The sequence below is a fragment of the Corapipo altera genome, unplaced genomic scaffold (assembly GCF_003945725.1).
Source record: "Corapipo altera isolate COAL_440 unplaced genomic scaffold, ASM394572v1 112, whole genome shotgun sequence".
In the NCBI taxonomy this organism is placed as follows: Eukaryota; Metazoa; Chordata; class Aves; order Passeriformes; family Pipridae; genus Corapipo; species Corapipo altera.
Genome location: NW_020884899.1, coordinates 10,689,584 through 10,709,662, shown reverse-complemented (window position 1 = coordinate 10,709,662; position 20,079 = coordinate 10,689,584). Strand labels below are relative to the sequence as shown.

Genomic DNA, 20,079 nt, shown 5'->3' with positions numbered 1-20,079 from the left:
GAATTTCCATACAAGCTACATAACCCCAGTGAACTTCTACACATGCTCAGGAGAAGAGTCTTGACCTGTAGGCATGATTTTTAGTACTATAATGAGCACAGTTCAGCTGTAGGATACATGGACTGTATTTTGCCAAGTTAGCAATGTGTGCATAGACATACATCATCATCTTGTAGCTGCATCCTTGTAGCTTGTTAGTTCCTGTATGTCCCTAACTAGGGGATGCTGGCTGCTGCCTGTTCCGCTGATTTAGGCTCGAAAGCACACGAAGATCTTACATCAAAGAACACCCTGATTTATGGCAATTTTGATATACTAAATTTTTTGCAACAAGGTCACACCGCAACAGCGCGGGCAAAGCCAGGGTTAAGGCCCTCAGCAGAGCGGGCTCCGCGCCTCACGAGGGGCAGCCCCGCTCCCCGCGCCCACACAAAATGGCGGCCGCCCCTGAAAGAAGCGGCGGCGGCGGCCCCGCCTGAGGGAAGGGACGCGGAGCCCGTCTCGCTTCCCGCCCTCCGCCCCGGTATCGACATCGTCTCCGCCGTCCGCCCCCTCCTCCTCCGCCTGCCGCGGTGGTGAGTAGGGGAGCCTGGCGCAGGAGGTCGTTCCCGGTCCCTGGGACGTGCAGCTGTGAGGCGGCCGCAGCTCCCCCCGCCCGCCATTATGCCGGCGGGCGCCTCCGAGTGACGCGTCTCCTTCTCCCCCCCCCAGCCCTCCCGTCAGCCCCTGTCACGATAGTCGCGGTTCCCCTCGGGGAGTCGGGGAGGGAGCGAAGGCCGCGGTCGGAGCCAGGGGGTGAAAATGAGCGAGGGGGTGGCTGGGGCTTGTCCGTCCCAAGGCATTCCCATGTCCATGCCCGTGAGTCAGAGGATCCCGGCTGGCAGACACTTGGTTTCGCTGTGTTGAGTCATTTTGTTTCTATGCCGGGAGCAAAGTACCAGCAACATGCTCATAGATCCTGGTTTTCCTCATAGACAGGAATGACACCTGAGGGCAGCAGGGGAAGGTGACACGTGTCTTCCCCAAGGGACACCTGCAGTCACTCTGGACTGGTTGTACTAAAAGTGAAAGGGAAAAATAAATCACACCTTGTTTTATTTTCAGTGATACTCGACAGGGATTTCCTTCACTGTCGGAAGGATTGGTATCTTGAAACTGCAACCGGGTGCACTTGTGACTGTGACCGTTTTGTGCAATGCAGCTGTTGGCAAACAAATACACAGTATCTGTTCAGGAGCAATGAAATAATGATTCAGAGTTTCGTGTTTGGGGGGTTTCTTAATGCCTCTCTGCTACTTTTTTTCTTTGTTGCAGGGTAACCAGCCAAAGAAGTTATGAATATCATCTGTGGTCTAAAGCTGCCGGGCAGGAACTGTGCTTTCTCTCATTTGGCATCTTTGAGCAAGCAGGGGAAGTGCAATAACCTCTCTAGGTCTTACACAGCATGGTGCCGAACTCACATCAACAGATTTAGATGCCAAAGGCTGGATTTGAGTGGAAATACTAGAAATTGTTTTTTGACTGGAAACCCTGTCTGCCACAGAAACTTCATCAGTAAAGGACCGAAGTGTGTTTTGAATGTCCCAAATACAGGAGTGTACAGGAATGCACACCACAGTTCGGGAATGTTTTGCATCCAGTCCTCTCGGCCACAGGGGGAGAAGACCACATCCCTCCGGATCTGTTCCGTAGGGGAACTCCCACATCACTTTTTTGCTTGGAATGTTCACATCATCAGGTCTCTTCGCACATCACCATCATTTCAGGCTGCGCCAGTTCCTCTTTTCTGGATCATTGTTAAGCCAGCTCAGAAATTACTTGCCATCATTCTTGGCAGGTAAAATACTGTTACTTTGCTCTCAGTGCAAGACCCCATCATGCAAAGTGTGAGTTTGTGGAGGATGGCAGGTGTGTTTGTGGTATTGTTTGACTGACAGTTTGCTCAACAAGAAGGTTTTTTTCCATTTTCAGAGGTGTTAGGTGTATCTTTTGCTCTTTTCCTTCTCATTTACATGTGGTAGAGGAAGGTGAACCAACACACTGAGGGGCATTCCTTCTTCTCATGTTCGAGGGAAGACATGGAGTGGAGTAGAAGCCAGTTATAATATAACCTTCCATAAGCTGCTACATGAGATGAAACTATAACAGAGAATACAGCACGGACAGACACTAACAAATTTCTTTTTAACTATGTCCTAAGTTAACACTATTTGTATCTTACAGGAGCATAAGAAATTGGTGGAAGGCACTTCCTCCTAATAAACGGGAACTGTTTAAAGAAAGTGCAAGAAAAAATAAATGGAAGATCCTCCTGGGTGTCAGTAGCTTAGGAGTTGTATTTATCATGTTCTATTTTACTCACTTGGAGGAGACACCCATCACTGGGCGTGCTCGACTGCTGGTGTTTGGGAAGGAGCATTTTAGGGAACTGTCACAGATGGAATATGAGATGGTAAGATTTTAAAGAAAAAAATTAAATACTCTAGAACTGTTAATGCTTTTTTTCTTAGGTGATGAGATAACCCCATTAATGAGATGGGCAAACAAACCTTGTGGTGTCCTTGATAAGTCTTGAAGTTCACACTCAAAACCCTGCTGAGCCCCCCCATCTGTTACCTTCTCCTCTTGTTCCCATCCTTTTTAAGAGTTCCCTTTCCATCAGGGGCACATTAAAGCCACATGACATGCATGTAACAAACATTTCTGTGTTACTGTAATTGAACAGAATTTCGTAAAAGAAATATGGAAATCTGGTAGGATCTTAGAAGAACAGGTGTATGCTGAGATTTGTCTCAGTTTCTGAGCTGATTGCACCATTCTTTGGCACTTGTCCTCTCTTTGAAGCTGTCACTTTGTAAGGTAGTACTCTCTACCTGCATTCTGTTCTTTTTTATTTATTTGATTATCTCATTATTCTTTAATTTCCTTCTTTTAAACTGCCTATTTAAACTGTCCAGAACTAGTTTCTGTAGCTTTGAGTTCTGTGTCTTCTTGTTCTAAAGTCAGTGAAACTTGATAAACCATATCCAAATGTCACTACAGTCCTTTCTCTCAGATATGAGTTAAGAACAGAACAAGTACAAGGATATTTTCAAAATACATATTTTGTATAAATTTGCCCACCTTACAAATTACAAGAATATTCAGATAGGCAAAAATTACAAATTCAGATGGAAATTCAAGAGGGGATACAAAGGTTCTCTGAATCATGATGCCAAGTTTAACTATGTTTAGGAAAATGCCAGGTACAGGAGGCTGTGGCACCAAGTTTATGATAACTTATTTTTGATCTGTGATCAATTTACTTTCTTTTAAATTTATTATTCTTTTACTTGTGGGTCTAAAAGGCTGAACTCTAAGGTATTGGCTTTGGCTATATAAAAGAAAAATGTATTGAAACTTAGTTTTATCTAAGTTGTGTGTAGCCACTAGATTAGTTTACTCTTTAGTCATTCACTGTGTGTTTGTTCTGCATGGCAATCAGTGAATTTTTTTTTTTCAGTGGATGGAGGAGTTCAAAAATCAGATGTTGCCTGAGACAGATGCAAGATACCAGGTTGTGGAGAGAGTTGTTGGGCATTTGTCTGAAAGCAATAAGGACATCCCAGAGGTCTCAGCACTCAAGTGGGTGATCCACGTGGTGGATGAACCAGGTGTAAATGCTTTTGTGCTTCCAGTAAGTTGAACACAATACAAACATTATTAATTATGTTGAAACGGCATTTATGTGTCTTCCACTTAATTTTTATTCACTTTTTTGTTTACAGAATGGTCAAGTGTTTGTTTTCACTGGATTGCTCGATGCAGTTTCTGATATTCATCAGCTGTCATTTATTTTGGGACATGAAATAGCTCATGCTGTGCTGGAACATGCAGTAAGTTTTTAAAGAAAGTTGTCTGATATTCTTAAATTATTCTAATCAATTTAATTGTGATCATATTATACCAACCAAGTTTTCAATGTGACTCTAATTAATGAAAAATGGAATTTGAAATGTCTGGTCTGCTACAGTAGATCCTTATTATTGGTGTAATACTTAATAACTGTCAGAAGGCCTGTACTGGTCCCTGTTAGCACAAAGTCTGCCAGTGTTTTTTTCACAGCTACAGTGGTGGATTATGGCTCACTTTTAACAGTCATGTAGAACTTGGTCTGCAGATGCCTCTCTTATAGCTCAGATGTAAAGAACTGGAGGTACTCAGCAACTCAGTTTGTTACTCCTATACTTGTTAATACCTACAGAAGTGGATATACTTAAAAAATTATCCTAAAACCCATAGTGTTTTTATTATAGTTACACACTGGTTTAGAATGTCAAATTCTGGAATGCTTGGAGCTTGATTCTTGTGATTTTGGGTGAGCAACAGTTCACAATGTTGTTTCTTGGGCTCAGTTGAGCCAACTACCCCCTTGAACTTCTAAAAAATGCATTTCTCCTCATAAAAAGAACTTACCTTGTTTATGTGGAACCTGCATCACCCAGCTGGCATAAAGAGAACTATTGCATGATCCCACTTGTAAGTGCTCAGATCAATTTGTTACATGTCAAATAGAGCTCTGGAAAACAGAATAATTTCAGTTTATTTCTTCAGGATCTCTCAGATTCTGAAATGAAAGCAGTGCAGCAGAAAACCAAAGATAAATACATTATGTCTACTGTCCCCTATTCCCATTAGGGATCCTGTCTCAGTGATGTCTCTCTCTTCTCAAATTAATGTAAAGAACAGTCTTTGAGGTCTCTTTATAGATTTTTCATTCCAACTGAGGTGTTTCTTGGCCTTTTTACTGAAGAACTCTCTGTATGTCATTCCCATCTTACCTCCAGCTTTGAGTCTCTCAAACAGGGTGATGGCCAGATGTGTTTGCTCCAGCTGTATTCCACAGCTGCTGTGGATTCCACACTGAAAGTACCTTGTATCCAACTGGATTTTTTTATTTGTTCAAGCAGGGAATCTTGTGCCCTGTTCCTGTGGCTGCGTAGAAAAAAACCCAAAGCTGTGATTTTTAAAATGTTTCCAAATTCTGTTGTGTTCTAAAGAAATGTCAGACTGTAAGGAATGAAAATGGGACAATCTCTGGTTGCAGGCAGAGAAAGCCAGCCTGGTGCACATCCTGGATTTTCTCTCCCTCATCTTTCTCACCATGATTTGGGCCGTCTGTCCTCGGGATAGTTTGGCAGTTGTTGGCCAGTGGATTCAGAGCAAGTTGCAGGAGGTAAGACTGACATTTTGGGTTATCCTCCCTGACTTCCTCGGAAAGACATTTTTAATCTTAATTTTAACGATAATTTTGAATCTTTCGCTACAGTAAATAGTATGTTTGGGGAAAAAGGCAAGAGGAGAAATATAAGCAAAAACTAATATTTGAGTAGGAAATACATTTTTAAAAATCTGATTCTGCTGTAGTTGGTACTGATTTGCATTTGTCATCATGAAGAACTTTAGATCTCCCTACATGACTTGGTTGAGCTGCACAGGCTCCAGGTACCAGCTGCCAATTAAAGCAGATGATTATCTTTTAGAAATGTAACTTGCCCTTTAAGTTATGTATGTTGAAATGCCATGTTTTTCTTTTACCTAGTTGTTAAATTGTTCCTAAAGCAAACAAAATATATGGAGTTCTTTAGATGTATTGTTAGTGGTAAGAATGGTTTCTTTGAGATTAAAATTTGAGATTAAAAATTTGAGAATCTAAACACTCCTTAAGAGTATTTAAATCATGCTATAGTAAAACTTACTAAATAATCTTTTCAACCAGCATATATTCCAACAAAGTAAAATTCAGAGGCTCTGTGGTGCCAATTTTCTTCCACAGTCTAATTTTCTCTCTGCCTTTGGACAGTTACTGATTCATTTATTTTTTATAAAAATGTGTTTTTTAAAAATAAATTTTGCTTAGATCATAAAACTTGAATCCGAATTTAAGGGGAAGAGCTCTTTGATTACTTGGGCTTGATGCTTTTCCTGAGATTTCCCCATGACATTAAACAGAACCAATCTGTTTTGGTAGTTCTTATGCTAATGAGGAGATATGTGGATTCTGAACATAAATTATCTCTAAGGAGCTGGGATATTTTGTACAAGTAGCTGAGAAACCAATACATTGATGAACACTGGCCAGCATTTTGAAGAGCTGAATTTGGCAAAGAACGAGTGTGAATCAATCCTGAGACTGCTCATAATTCAGACAGCAAGATTCCACCCCCTGTCAGCATCTCTTCTCCTGTCCTAGGCTAACTGCATGGATATTTGGGAATCATGGACTGGAGTTGTGCTTTAGGTTGCAAATGGATCGGGGTTTAAGCTCATAGTCCTGGTGTGCTGTAAGAAATATGTCTCGTGCTGTACAGCAGTGTGCTGGGTTAAAAGGCTGATCCAACTCATCTTCAGTAATATTGGAGTGATTAATACTTGCAGACCTTTCACCCCAGATGAGAAAGGTGCTGAATGGAAAATTTCATTTCTTTCAGTCACCCGGGAGTGCAGTGTCTGTTTGTTTTCTCCATTTGACATTTGCCTCTTGTGCTTCCAGGAAAGTGAACCTTTCTGCAAACTTTCTCAGGATATCTCTTTTCCTCTTCTTCCATAACTGTATTTTGCTTTTTAAAGCCTTAGCCTCCTACTCTGTGAAAGGGCTATTTAAGCCACATTGCAGTACTTGCTTCTCTCTGTATATTTGTTTTTCTCTTATGTCCTAGAGGCTTAACTTTTTGACCTACTGACTATTGTGTATATTTTATTATTGACTCTAAGTAGTTCTTAGTGATTCTTTGTAGGTCTTTGGGCATGTGAGCTCCAGTTCTGCCTTTCCCCCAAAGGCTGCTGGGTTTGCTTTCCTTGATAAATTGTTAAGTTCCCTTATGCTGTTCAGCTATGGTTGTTCTTTAGTCATGTATTTCTGAACTGAAGCATGTTGGCTTTGTTATACAGTAGCTGTTATTTTATATGGGAACTAAAGCTAGGAATTATTCTTAGAATAGCTCAAAACATAGCTTTGAGTTTTGCTCATGTCCTGCACATAAATATGTACAGCTGCAGTCTCCACACTCCTTTCCTTGTCCACCTCACACCATCAGATTTGTATTCCACAGACAGCTCTAGTAACTGTTTGAAAACTCAAATCCCTCTTATTATGTCCAATTTCAGACAAGGATTTTAGATCAGTTTGTGGTTCTAATTTTTCATTCCAGCACATTCACAGTAGTTTTTTTAAACCATTTCATTTTTTCAGTAGCAGATTAATAGTAAATACTATGTGTGAGATGATTCTGGACTCTTTTTTATGTAACCCATTTAATTTCCTTGTCTAAAAAATATTTAATAATTAAACAAATAGTTTGTTTGGCTAAGTGGGAAATGGTGCTTCAGGAATACATGACAGACCAGCCAGGGACATCTTTGCTGTTTAGTGAACATATGTGCACCAGCAGACCTGGATTTTTGAGGCAGTAGAGGTGTGTATTCCCCTTCCAGGAATGACTTTATCATCAGAGGATTTAAAAAATATATTTATAATTGCAATATTTAAGATCTGTATAGAAACCAAGAATTTAGAAAGTGACCTCATATAAGTGCTTACTTACCAACCAGAGTATTTGGCTTTAAAAAAACACTTCAGAGGATCAGCTTTGTTTGGCTTCTATTTTTGAGCTAGTAAAGAAAAACTATCACTGCTACTTTGGAAAGAAGCAAAAAGTTACAGTTCCCTTTCTGTGCTCAAGGGATTGCTTCCCTTCTTTGGTGCTCCTCTTTTCAAACTGGTTTGTGTTGTTTGGGTTTTGGTGGGGTTTTTTTCCCCTGAAACTTATAAGGATTTCTGCATGGAAACACTGGTGGCTGCATTCCACACTGTGCACTGTTTGCCATGCAGAGTAGATGATAGCAGGCTGAAAGGCAGTCATCAGAAAAGTTTAGGGACCCACTGGAATTTTTACCTACAGTTGCTACAACAAAAATCTTGGTGTCAATGAAAGAGTGAAGTGGAAAAATTCTAGTGTAAAGTTGGTATTGAGCCTTCAGTTGCTGCAAAATGGGACTGGCTGATGAGAGTGGCCATGAAAATAAGTGTAATTTGAATTGATTTCCACTAAATACAGGATGAATGAGTTACATAGAATGGAATTAAAGATTACATTAAGAAAATTAATACTGATCATGTACAATGTGAACAAGACAGATAAACCCCTTTTCTTATGGGAAGGTTAGAAAGGCAGTTACAATGCTCCACCTTTGTGCACATTCAAACCCAAAAATAGAGCTTTGATGTGCTTCTTTCCAGTTCATGTTTGACAGACCCTACAGCAGAACACTGGAGGCTGAGGCTGATAAAGTGGGACTTCAGTTTGCAGCAAAGGTAACTGGGGTTGGTTGGTTTTATTGACAATGTTTTCAGTTTCTGTTTAAATTGAAGGGAGTTTCACACTTCAGACAGAGGTAAGCTGAGAATTTTTGAAGATCTGTAGATTTATGAAGTGGGGGGAAATAAAACAGTTTTTAGGGAAAGACAAAGTCATGCTGTCTAAATGCAGGTAAGAAAATAGAAGTTTGTAAAGTTGCACATTAACTGCACAGTGTATTTTCCGTGTAGTTTATTATTATTAGAAGAAAAACCCACATATTTATAACAAGGAGAATGCTAAACCGTAAGTTGGTTTTAATTGTGTGTAAAGATTTAAACATTTAGCCTAAATTCAGCCACAGGAACAGTGTAACTTTGCTAAAGTAAGACAAAAATTTGGCCAGAAGCTACTCAGCATTTTTCTCAGAATTTATTTTTTCAGTTATTTTTCCCCCCCTCTGGATTTTAATTCTATATTAAAGAAAATAAACCAACTTTTTGGTTTCTAGCAAAGTGCAGTATAGAGCAAGGTGTCAGATAACAGTGTGAGCAGCACCATCTAGTGTTAATATTTCATAAGGAAAACTTCCTTTTCTTAATAATTATTTATATTTCTTCAAGGAAGAGTTTTAAAATTACCTTTGATTTTGAGATTGAAACTGCATTTTTAATTTAAAGTAATTTAAGGGAGTAATACAATCTATAAAAAAACCATAATTGCTGTGTTTGTGCTCAGTGTTTTGTGATACCAAAGATTTAGGGCCATACCAGAAAGAAACAAGCACAGCATTTCTCTGCTTGTGCAGGTAATCTTTTTTTTAATAAAAATTTTAAGAAATAAATTCAAAGAATAAGGCAGCACTACTGTATTTCGGGGGGGGGAGGGAAAGAAGTGATTTTCTTACCTTCTGACAACTTCTAGTCTTTTATTTTCTTAACAAATAAAAGTCAGTGTAAGAAATCATGTTATTTTTTTTCTCCTTTACTTAAATGCAAAAATAAAGGAGTCTGTTAGTGATACACAAAAGCTATTCTAAAAGTTACTGTTCCATGACTTTCTGTGGTTAAATATATACTTCTGTGGAAAGAGGCAGGAATTCTGCAGAATTACTATTTTCATCTGTTATGGGTTACAGAGATCACCCCTGAAAAAAGCATGTAATCACTTACAGAATTGCCTTTGCAGCTCATTTTTAGAGCTATTTAAGGATGAATTATTGTCACTTACTATTTTTGACTCTAAACTTCTTCCTGTAAATTTGCCTATATCTGTGGAGATGATTAATTTCTTCTTCTGCTGTACTTTATGTAACAAATATAACTTAGAATTCACAGCTGAGGGGTTTTTTGAAGAACAAGTACATGCCAGAATTTGTGAACCTCTTTTTCTCCTGCATTGTCTAGTTCAGATATAAGTTTTTTTTAAGATCAGTGGAATTACACAGATGTTAAAAGGAACAGATCCAGTGTGTGTCTGCATGAGTTTTCATGTTGTATTTAGCTATTTGCAGCAGGCTTTTCCTGTCAGGTGTGAGAAGGACCATCTAAACAACCTTCAGAGACTTAAAATTTCATAATTCAGTATCTATTAGAGTGTGTATTTATTAGATTAAAAATGTGGTGTCCACATTTGCTCCCTGTTTTCAGGCCTGTGTGGATGTCAGAGCGAGCAGCGTGTTCTGGCAGCAGATGGAATTGGCAGAAACCATCCAAGGGCAGCCCAGGATCCCAGAGTGGCTTTCCACACACCCTTCCCATGAGAACAGAGCGGAGCATTTGGACCGGCTGATCCCACAGGTGAGCAGAGCTGCAGGGAGCATCTCTCCCACTCAGGAAGGTTTGATATTGGTTCAGGAGCTACTTTGGGATTGATTCACAATCTGCACTTTTAGCACTGGGCTTATCTTTCTTTCCATCCTTCCAGAAATTCTCTGCTACAGAGCTCTCAACCTTAAAGGTTTTTTAAATGAGGAAAATTACGATAGCACAGATAAAATGTAATTACATTCCAGGATTGATTTATTTTTTTTTTCTGATTTCTAATCAAAGTATAGTCTTTGCTTTTGAATGGCCTTCTCCTATAGATGTGACAGTGTCAGGATCTCAACCACTCTTTCCTTTTTTTTTTTCCACTTTGGAAGCCAATTTTTAAGTTGGATCCCTAAACTGTGGTGAGTTCTCTTGCTTTTGTAGCTTTACCTAGGCTGTCAAATAGAGAGTGCTCCATCCTGCCCCCTCACTGCTGTGACACTGAACACACCTCGAGTAGCTGAGCTTCAGAAGGATGTCAGATCCCCAGGAGAAGATTTCCTGAGAGCACATTAGGGAGCAAATTTTACTTCACTCCAAGGAACTTGAACTAATTCACACAATTGCCCATCAATCTCAGAGGAATGCCAGGTGGAAAGCTACTGGGGGATTATCTTTGTTTGATGTACTACTTGTTGATAGCTTAAGGACAGAGAACTTTTGAGGTTTAGTAATCTTAGTTTGTTTACTATTTCTTTAAATGTGGGTGTTTTAACTACAGAAAAATAAAATTGATTTTTTTGCCTAGGTTTTTTTTTTGTTTGTTTTGAAATAGAATGTTAAAGCATCTCAAAAGCACCTCAAAATGACACTGTTTTTCAGCAGCTAAACTGTGTTTGGAAATACTCTTTTTTATACCAACTAGTGATTTCTTCTTTTTTTTTTTTAAATTCTCAATCACCTAAAGTCTTTCTCAGTTCCAAACTGTAAAGACAGTTGAAGATGTATTGGCAGAGAGAGCACTAAAATGTTGAGGTGTTTGCTGACTTCAAAGGAGAAAGAAAGGTTTTCACGAATCCTTTGATGAGGATGAATACAGTAAATATTGTAAATGGTGGCATAAATCAAAGTCAGCATTAGGGGTAGGAGGCTGGAGACTGGCTAGACTGAATATTTTAAATTAATATACACAAAGTCTGTACTTTGCAAAAGCAGGGTATGACTTTTTTAGATGGATTTTTAACACATTAGAGCAGCTGAATAGAAAATGATACTTGTTGTGGAGCCTTAGTTTTAGGTAGATTTGACATTAAGGGTTCAGGAATGCTTATTTTCATATAGTTGTTGACTGGCTTATAAAGAGGTAACAAAATAAATTAGTTCTTGTGTTCTGCACCTGGCCTGTTAAATAACTGAGCAGCTGTGTACAACTGTTATTTCTGCCTTATCTCTCATAGTTTAGCAGGTGGAGCAACTTCAGCTTTTTATAGATACTCTCTCTTCCAAGAGCAAGGGAGGCTGGGAAGTTTTCTTCCAAAAGATAGTTGAGGGGGACGTGTTTTTGTTTGCCTTTTACCTTAAACATTCTTTGGAGTAGGATGAGAAAAAAGACTTCCTGTCTTTAACAAGTTGACTAAGTGAGGTTGGCACTACAAATGTGGAATAAAGATGAAAGGAAGTGTGTAGAGGTGTTGTTGGAGGCTTCTTGTCTGAGACATTGACTCCCTTCATCTGGGAGCTGCTGCCTGGAGGCTGCACCTCAGGCATTTAAGGGAATGCCAGGGCATTATTGTTGTTCAATATCAGCATCTTTTTGTTCAGTTGTTCACATGCTTAAAGCTTTTTAGAACAGTATTTTTACCATATGTTAATAGCCACTAGATACTCAGAGCCCAGGGAGAGAAGCCAGATTTCAAAAAAGGCCTTTTAATCTCTAGTATCATTCTGTGAAGAAACTGGTACTTCTTAACACTCGGTATCAGATCCATGGTGAGCATTGTTGTGTTCATGTGCTGCTGGTTTTGGGGACAATACAATATCTATTATTAGACCAGCTACTGTAGCTGGGACAAATTGGGACAAGTTTTTGGACCTCTCAGGCCACGCTGATCTTTCTCTACAGACTTTTAAGCAAGTTCACAATAAAATGTGACCATATGAAGTGAGAGTTTTTCTTCAGGTAAGGAAATGTCACATCTCAGTGAGATGACTGAACAGTCCCAGGAAATGTAAATTAAAGCAGGAGCATCACAGGGGTTCTCTTTATATGTAATTAGAAGACAGGGAACAAATCAAATGACCATTGAAGAACTTGCATCTGGTTCTGTGAGCAAGTTGGAACCTACAGCCAAGCTGAGGAACTGGTAAATAGTGAGCTATGAGCAGTTACAGAGTGGTGCTGTCCTGGAAATGAAATAAAGCAAATGAAAAAGATTTACCATGTTTTTAAAGCAGTTCCCCTTCAGGGAGAGCTTTGGATTTTAAACTAGGAAAACAGAGTATACTCTTAAATACGAAACTGAAATCTCTTAGAATTCCTGCCTGGAAGGTGGTGAGATACTCGATGAAGGCCTGTGCATTTGATTTTCAGAAAGAGAAATCTTAAAATGATTTTGTAATAGTGGGGAGGGTGCTTAGTGTTGCTCTGGAGAGAAAAATCACGGAATTGTAGTGCCAGAGAGAAGTTCTTGGATAACAGCACACTGAATAAAGCAGAAGGTTATCTACTGAGCCTTTCCTGTGACACTAAAATTCATCTTGACATGACATTTGATTTTTTTTTTGGCATCGTGTTGTTGGCTCAGATTCCATTTTTGATTCCCTGTAACTCACATTTCCCACTCTTCCTTGTAGAAATGCCATGGTGAGATCATTTAGAGACTAATATTAAGTTGGGATACATCAACTCCACTGCTTGTCTTGTTTGCTAGGTCAATTAACTTGTCAAAGAAAATGTAATTAATTTACTCTGGCAACACCTGTTCTTGTCAAATCCACCTTGGCTGTTTGTTACTTCTATTAATTTTTTGTGTAGCTTTTGATTATTGCTCAATCTGCTGCCTTGTGGATATGGAAGATACATTTATTTTGCTTTCTTTTCAAAAATGGGTTGGTATATTTGCCCTTTGCTTATGATATGGAGATTATTTCAGATAGTTCTAGTACTAGAATATGTTAATTAAGCCCTATCAATGTGAAAACAAGAATAAAAACCACTGACCTGCACTTCTATCCTCCCCATAAAATTGTTAAATATTCTGTCACAATTTCTTCTTTCTGTGCCAATGGCAGTGAAAGAAGTATTAGCATTATATATAAGCTGCTTTTCTTCTTTATCAAGTAAAGTCTATCAATTCTTTTAATCATCTTTTACTGCTATTTCATTAATACTGTAAGGGCTCAAGATACAGCAGGTAGTCTGGTGTCTGTGACAGTGTGAAGGATTAATGCTGGGAACTAAAAATTCCTTATTTCTCTATTTGTCTCCTGGTAGGCTTTACATGAAAGTGATAGGATGAGGCAGATACCCCTAATTCTTATGCCTTCCCTGCTCCCAGCACGTTGCAGGAGGTGACTGTGATTGTATTGATAAGAAAAACAGCTTCACCTGTGATACTTTCCAAGCAATAGCTTGGATATTTGATCTGGGATCTCCTGAACCAGTGAGCAGGCAGGGGGTCTTTATTGTGAGCAGCAGTGCTGTGCTCTTGAGGTTAACCTGGAAAGAACAGCATTAAAATCCTCTCACTTCCCAGGTGAATCTTCATACTCACTCCAGCTAGTTAACCTTGGCTCATTCTGTCTCATTTACTGAGAAAGCTCTTCAGTAAAAACAGTCAATAAAACATGTTCTTATTATAATATCAATATGCATGTGCTTCACTGGGAATGCTTTTAATTGTACTCTGGTTACCCAGGCTGTCAAAACCCAATCTACTCGAGCAATATTAAATTACCAGATTTGAAGTTACCAGTGATTTTGGAAATGCAGACACCTGACCATGTTGAGCTGGTTTATCTTTCAGGAGAAATGATGTTTTAAGCTCCTCAGCCTGTAATTGGCATTTTAATGATGTAAAAACGTTAACTCTGAAGTGCTGTTTTTCACCTTTGCTGTCGTGACTTTACTATTTTAGGTAAGTGAAGCCATGGAAATAGGCCAGGCACTGTATAGCCAGGAAAACACAGAGGTACAAAATTGCCAAATTAGCTTAAAAGAGGATTAGTTTGTCCTTTCCAGGATGCAGCCTAAATCTTTGTATTTCCATTTGCCTTGAATAACACTGCTTGACATTAATGCAGTCTTGCAGCAGGTTATGTTCTAGAGAACAAGAGAAAACTCTTGGTTTGTCATAAATGTCAGTTTAGAAATTAATTGGTCACTGAAGCAGAAGAGTGTTCACAGTATAGTTACATTTGGTGACTATGTAGAAGATCATGCTGTAGAAAAACAAGCTGTGAAAGCTTTATTCATATTTTTTAAAAGTTAGACAAGAGCAATATTTCATGCCTAATCCAGACTTGTGTATCCAGTAATTTAAATGTTACATTTCACCAAGAAATGGCTGGAGAGACTCTTGCTACATTCCTGGAATGGGTCTTTTTCCAAAACCAGTTGTTAAATTTAAAATATGTTTGGTTCTAGGCATTTACAGCAAACTCTATCAGTTTACTGTAGTAAAGTTAGGGAGAAATAGGTTTTGAAACCTCTTTATACAAAGAAATGAGTTAAGAAGCTCTGCTCTTCTATTTTAAAATCTGCTGTAGTAAGATGTTTCCAGTGTCTCCTGTGGAAGAATAGCAGAGTGTTTCAAAATGATGGGCTAATGCTTATGCATACCTGTGCTGGAATATTTGATTTGTTACCTCAGCCAAAGCTAGTGATTAGAAAACAGATTAAAAATTTCTGCTCTGTTCAAAGTACAATTCTAGGAGTGCTGGGAAAACTGTTACTTTCTTCCTCCTCTTTAATCCATCTGGAAGGAATGACTTGACCCACACTTTCTACTGACAGTCCTGAGTCCTGGCTGGGATGCACCTGGATACAACTCAGGCCAGGTCTGACTATTACTTTTCAAGAATCCATGATTATAAAGTGAAGTGGAATAAAATGTGCATTTGAACTTGTTTTCCCATGAAAGGATTAAAACCAAAGCAGGATGTAAATCTGCCCATGGTTTGATGCTGTTAATTGAGGCCAAGATAAAGGTCTGTGTACAACCCCTGCATCAGTTAGTTATGTGCCACACACACCAGGAGCTGCCTGTTTGTGTGGTCTAATTAATGCATGTTCAGGTTTATTACAATGAACACCAACTTCAGCATCCTTTAAACCAGCTGACTTTTTACAGGTTGATACCACTTTCCCCACAGTGCCTTTGAGACATGAGATTCATCCATTGTCACACCTTCAGTCCCCACAGCACAGGATGATCTGGGGGGAATGTGCCTGTGCTAATGAATTTTGTCTCTCTGGGGAATTCTTTGTCTCCCTCGTGCCTCTGCTTTCTTATCTGTAAAATGGAAGCAATGGCACTTACTCAGTGAGCCTAAAGTTTGGTCTCTTACTACTAATCTTTTTATTCAGGTAAATTTTTACATTCCAGAGATGTTATTTTCTCCTAATACTTGGAAGCTGTGTATCCAAATAGTTCTTAGAGATGAGATCACTTGTGTAACTGGACCTTAACTATACTGATGAACTATCTCTGTGCCAAACACTTAAATGTCCATTATGTTATTGGAGATTTTTCCCTCCTTTTTTGAGTCAGGCAGCTATATATAGTTACATCAATAATAGAACATACCTGATGAAGTAAATAATTCAGAGACCTTTTTTGCCTGATGCAGTCATTTTCATTTACATGAAATATAAATATAAAAATGTTAAGCTGAGAAGCAATAATAGCTATGGGCTAGATACACCCTCACTTAATTAGGTGGATTTCCTGCTGGGATTCTTCTTCTTTCTGAAGCATTTTAGAATATGGATTGATTCAACATTTTTCTTCAAAGTAACCTGAAAGGGTTACACAAAGTTCAATTTACCTGTGAATGTAAATTAAAAGGTAAAATGTACTGATGTGCACAAGTATCACACAAAACAGAGAGCTTCCTATCTATTTATGCTGTGCCTTTTACAGTATCCATCCTTGGAGACACTGTGAGAAAATCATTTCATTCTTCATTCTTCATTTTCCCCATTGTTTTACCACATTGCTACATTTCTTTCTTCACAGGAGTTCTTGGGTTCTGTTGGAAAGTTGTTCAGTAACAACTCAGGCTCAGCATTACACTCACTAAGCTTTATGTACAAATGCAAACCTTGTGGAAAGCCAAGCCACTGACTGAAACCCTTTTTGTTTTTCCTGTTTAAATGAGCTTGATTTGTTTTCCTATGTGTTCACAGGCTCTTAAAATAAGAGAGAGCTGCAATTGCCCATCTCTTTCTGGACCAGATCCTCGCCTTATTTTCAAACTTAACATGCAACATCTCCTGGAATCGTCTAAAGATCGAGAAGCCCCAAATTCTACAAAACAAGATCCCTCAAAGCCAAAACCAGACTTTGCTCACACTCAAAAAGTGGAAGATATGCCTGTAACTTTTGCAGTTAAACCTACAAACTAATGACAATGATTTTCCCTTTTTATGGAACTGGTGGTCCCTGAAGGTCTGTCTTATAACATAAATTTGTCTTTGAACCATAAAGGAGATGTAGCCACTCGGATTCTCCATTCTTTTTATGTGATCCCTCACTCAAAGCAATAAGGAACCATGCCCACACAAGAAGAGCAGTGTGTTGGAGCAGAAAGTTTCTTATTCATTAAGAGTTACTAAAATAAATCACTTCTCAGGGGAGAGATAATCTCATACAATCCAGTGACACAGTGTAATTTTCAGCTTTATCAGGCTCACCTTGATCAGAGGACAGATGAGCCAGAAGCATCCCTAAAGCAGAGGGAAAAGTAAAATTTTCATCACTTAAGTTGTCTGGTTTATCTTGCCATAATTTGGGTTAGATCTACTCAGCTTCATTTGAGAAATAATGAGGAGAGCTCACTGCCTGCTCCACATCCAGGCTGTTTAAAAATATTAAGCTGAGAAGTGATAATAGCTGTGGGCTAGATACACCCCCACTTAATTAGGTGGATTTACTGCTGGGATTTTTCTTCTTTCTGAGGCATTTTAGAATGTGGATTAATTCAACATTTTTCTTCAAAGTAACCTGAAAGGATTGCACGAAGTTCAGTTTAAAAAAAAAAGGAGTTAAATAATTTTCAGGGGAGTCTTTCTTTTGAAAGAAGCACTGAAAGAACCACAGTTTGTAGCACTAGGATGCTTTGCAAGGATGGCTGTTATCTTTTTTTAAATGATCAGGGTGCCTCATCAAAGAGCAGGTTTGCTGCAACAACATTTAATTTGGATATATCCATTTGGATAGAAACGATTGCTGATGTGGAATATATTATGTAGTAAGACAAATATAAGATTTTTTGACTGCACAGCTTTTGCAGCTGTATCCTGTAAAAGGTGACTTCTCTTCAGGAAGCTGGCATCTAATGCTGAGCATCCCTCCCTCCCCAGTCCCCCTGAAGCCACACTTTTTATGCCCTGGAGACCAATATGCACAGTGTAGGTAAAGCTCTGTCTTTCAGGATGGGCCACTGTGACCCAGCGTGGTCATCTCTGTTTGAGTTGTTTGAGCTGTCCTTGCTTTGCAGTTGGTGAAAATACTGAAATGTCCATCTTGCAGGAAGGTGTAGAAAGAGGTGACAGTGAATGAAAATAAAAAAGGGAAATCCTGTTCCTCCAGTTCTTAAGATCTGTTACTTACTTGGATCAAAACTTGTTACTCGGATCAAAACAAAAATCTCATTCATATATGGTAGGGTCTTATATAAAGGAAACAGTAAAAATATTTTCCGGTACATCCTATTTTGAAACATTCTTCTTCTGTATGGAGAAGGGAAGACTTTATCATATTTCTTCAATTAAATCAGAACGCAAGCTTTTAAAAAGGAACCTCCCACCCCATTCAGTACTATCAGTGAATGTAGTTGGGAGAACAGATTGTGAAAGAAGTAATTCTTTCTCTGACTTCAGTCCATGAAGCTGGGTCCTCTGAGAAACACCAGCAACTCCCTTATCTCTCTTCAGAGGTAAGTTGATGTCTCTGTAATGTTGATGATTCTAGGGCTGATTGTATAGGTTTAGATTGGCTGCATATTGCTTACAAGCTGGTTTTAAATCTCTGCTCAGCACTGCTGGCAGGAGGCAGAAGGTCCAGCCTGACCATTATCCATCCATCCATTCTTATTCTTCGTGACAGGACTTTTTGTAGCAGACGTTCAGTGATGTGTTGCAGCATTTGGACATTGTCACCTGAAGGTAAACAGAAAAATACACCATTTAGATTTCCCTGTGGACCTCAGAGTTTATCCTGCAGCACCAAAACCCCAACACTGCTGCTTCTTTCTCGCTCCAGTGTCAGAGCTTGTTTTGTTATCCAGGGCTCCTGCTTGACATGCAACTGGATGCTTGTGTCTGTTAGGAATGAGGAGAACATACTAGAGTTTTACAGTGTTCAAGATGAAGTATGAAACTACACAAATTTAATATTTCTCCTCTCTGCTTTAAGTGACTGAAGTACAGCAGTGGAACGCTCGAGATACAGAGAGAGATTTTAAAAAATTTGGAAGTAGATAGTTTTGTAACCATGATCATGGTGATTTGAGAGAAAAGGTTCCAAGGGAAGGGTAATTGCTTATACTGACAAAAGGATTATGTACTTTTTCGAATTATGGTGGTCTAATAAAACATATTTCTCTCCTTACAAACACACACACACGAGTTAGGCCTCTAAACTCAAACACTCTAGTTTTAAATACAGTTTAAATGGTTTTAAATGTATAATTTTAAATCCAGTGTGTGATGTTGAAAATTTCAGGTTTTACTTTACATTCTGAATTTTCCTTAATACTTTTCTCAAGTGCTTTTGAAGGGTTTATTCTTCCTGCTTCTCTCATGTCCAACACAGAAAATGCCTTAAATTCATCTGCCTCTTGGAGGACACTTTATTTAAAATTCTTACTGAATATTTTATTGCATCTGCCTATATTGCTAAAGTATTTTCTTTCTAGAACAGAGAAATTACAAAAATATTGCTTTCCAAAGGTTTGGGAAGTCATAGTAAAAATTGCACTTTTAAATGATAATTTTCTGTGTGCATATATAATTATGTAATATGTTAATATATAAGCTATAATCTATTATCAGATTATTAATCATAAAAGTTATACTTGAAAAATATATCCCTTAGGAAAATGCTCTGGTTGCAAGCTTCTGATGATCTGTAGAAACTTTTCATTACAGTTGTGTAACTTAAGATGTCACAGGAAAAGCAGATCTAGAAGTGTTGTTGAAGGAACTCAGTACTTGAAAGTCACATGTCATAGAAGAGGGAGAATAGTGGCTAAAGTGAAAAAAGGTGAGAAAGACCAGTAAAAATGCATCTGCATTTCCAGCTCCAGTACTTGGTGCTGTACTTTGCAGCTTCCTGCTGAAAGAGTAAATATATGGTACAAATTCCACTCAGTCTCTTGATTGCTGTAGTGGAGTGTTGAGAGATTTTGTAAGCCAGGAATGTGCATTCAAGGCAGTCCTGCAATAAAAATGGCTCCTTATAACTTTCTGGTTTGTCATGTTTACTCTTTTTTTCTTGTTTTGTTTTTTTCTTTATTTTTTTTTTTTACTTGAAATACCTGAGTGCCAGGAAAGCAAAGCAAACAGCTGTTAGAATGCTCTTTGTTCTTGAATTCTGTTTGTAGTCACTAAGAGAGAACAATCCTGCGAGCTTGATGCTTTTTTCATATATTATGTAGGCTGCCACAGCTTTTCTTTCAGTCTGGTGTTTGTATCTCAATACCCCTGGTTGAAAAACTATTTTCAATGTATTAGTCTGTGTAAGCTGGTTTACAGCCATCCACATTCT

General features: G+C 38.7%; 1 protein-coding gene across 3 annotated transcripts; it reads left to right on the top strand.

Moving 5' to 3' along the window:
- Positions 1 to 443: 443 nt before the first annotated feature.
- OMA1 (OMA1 zinc metallopeptidase) lies at positions 444 to 19,778 on the top strand. 3 transcript variants are annotated; one of them, XR_003528586.1, is made up of 10 exons: positions 444 to 575; positions 1,315 to 1,837; positions 2,224 to 2,452; positions 3,503 to 3,676; positions 3,768 to 3,875; positions 5,087 to 5,215; positions 8,279 to 8,353; positions 9,986 to 10,135; positions 16,497 to 18,247; positions 18,418 to 19,778. XR_003528586.1 is itself a non-coding variant. In XM_027648892.1 (9 exons), exons 2-9 carry the CDS (start codon positions 1,335 to 1,337, stop codon positions 16,713 to 16,715), a joined length of 1,587 nt encoding a protein of 528 aa, XP_027504693.1. In that variant the 5' UTR covers positions 444 to 575; positions 1,315 to 1,334; the 3' UTR covers positions 16,716 to 19,778. The 3 variants fall into 3 exon arrangements, 2 of the variants coding, with proteins under 2 accessions (XP_027504693.1, XP_027504694.1); XM_027648892.1 differs by having other exon boundaries at positions 16,497 to 19,778; XM_027648893.1 differs by lacking the exon at positions 444 to 575 and adding an exon at positions 745 to 858 and having other exon boundaries at positions 16,497 to 19,778.
- Positions 19,779 to 20,079: the final 301 nt, after the last annotated feature.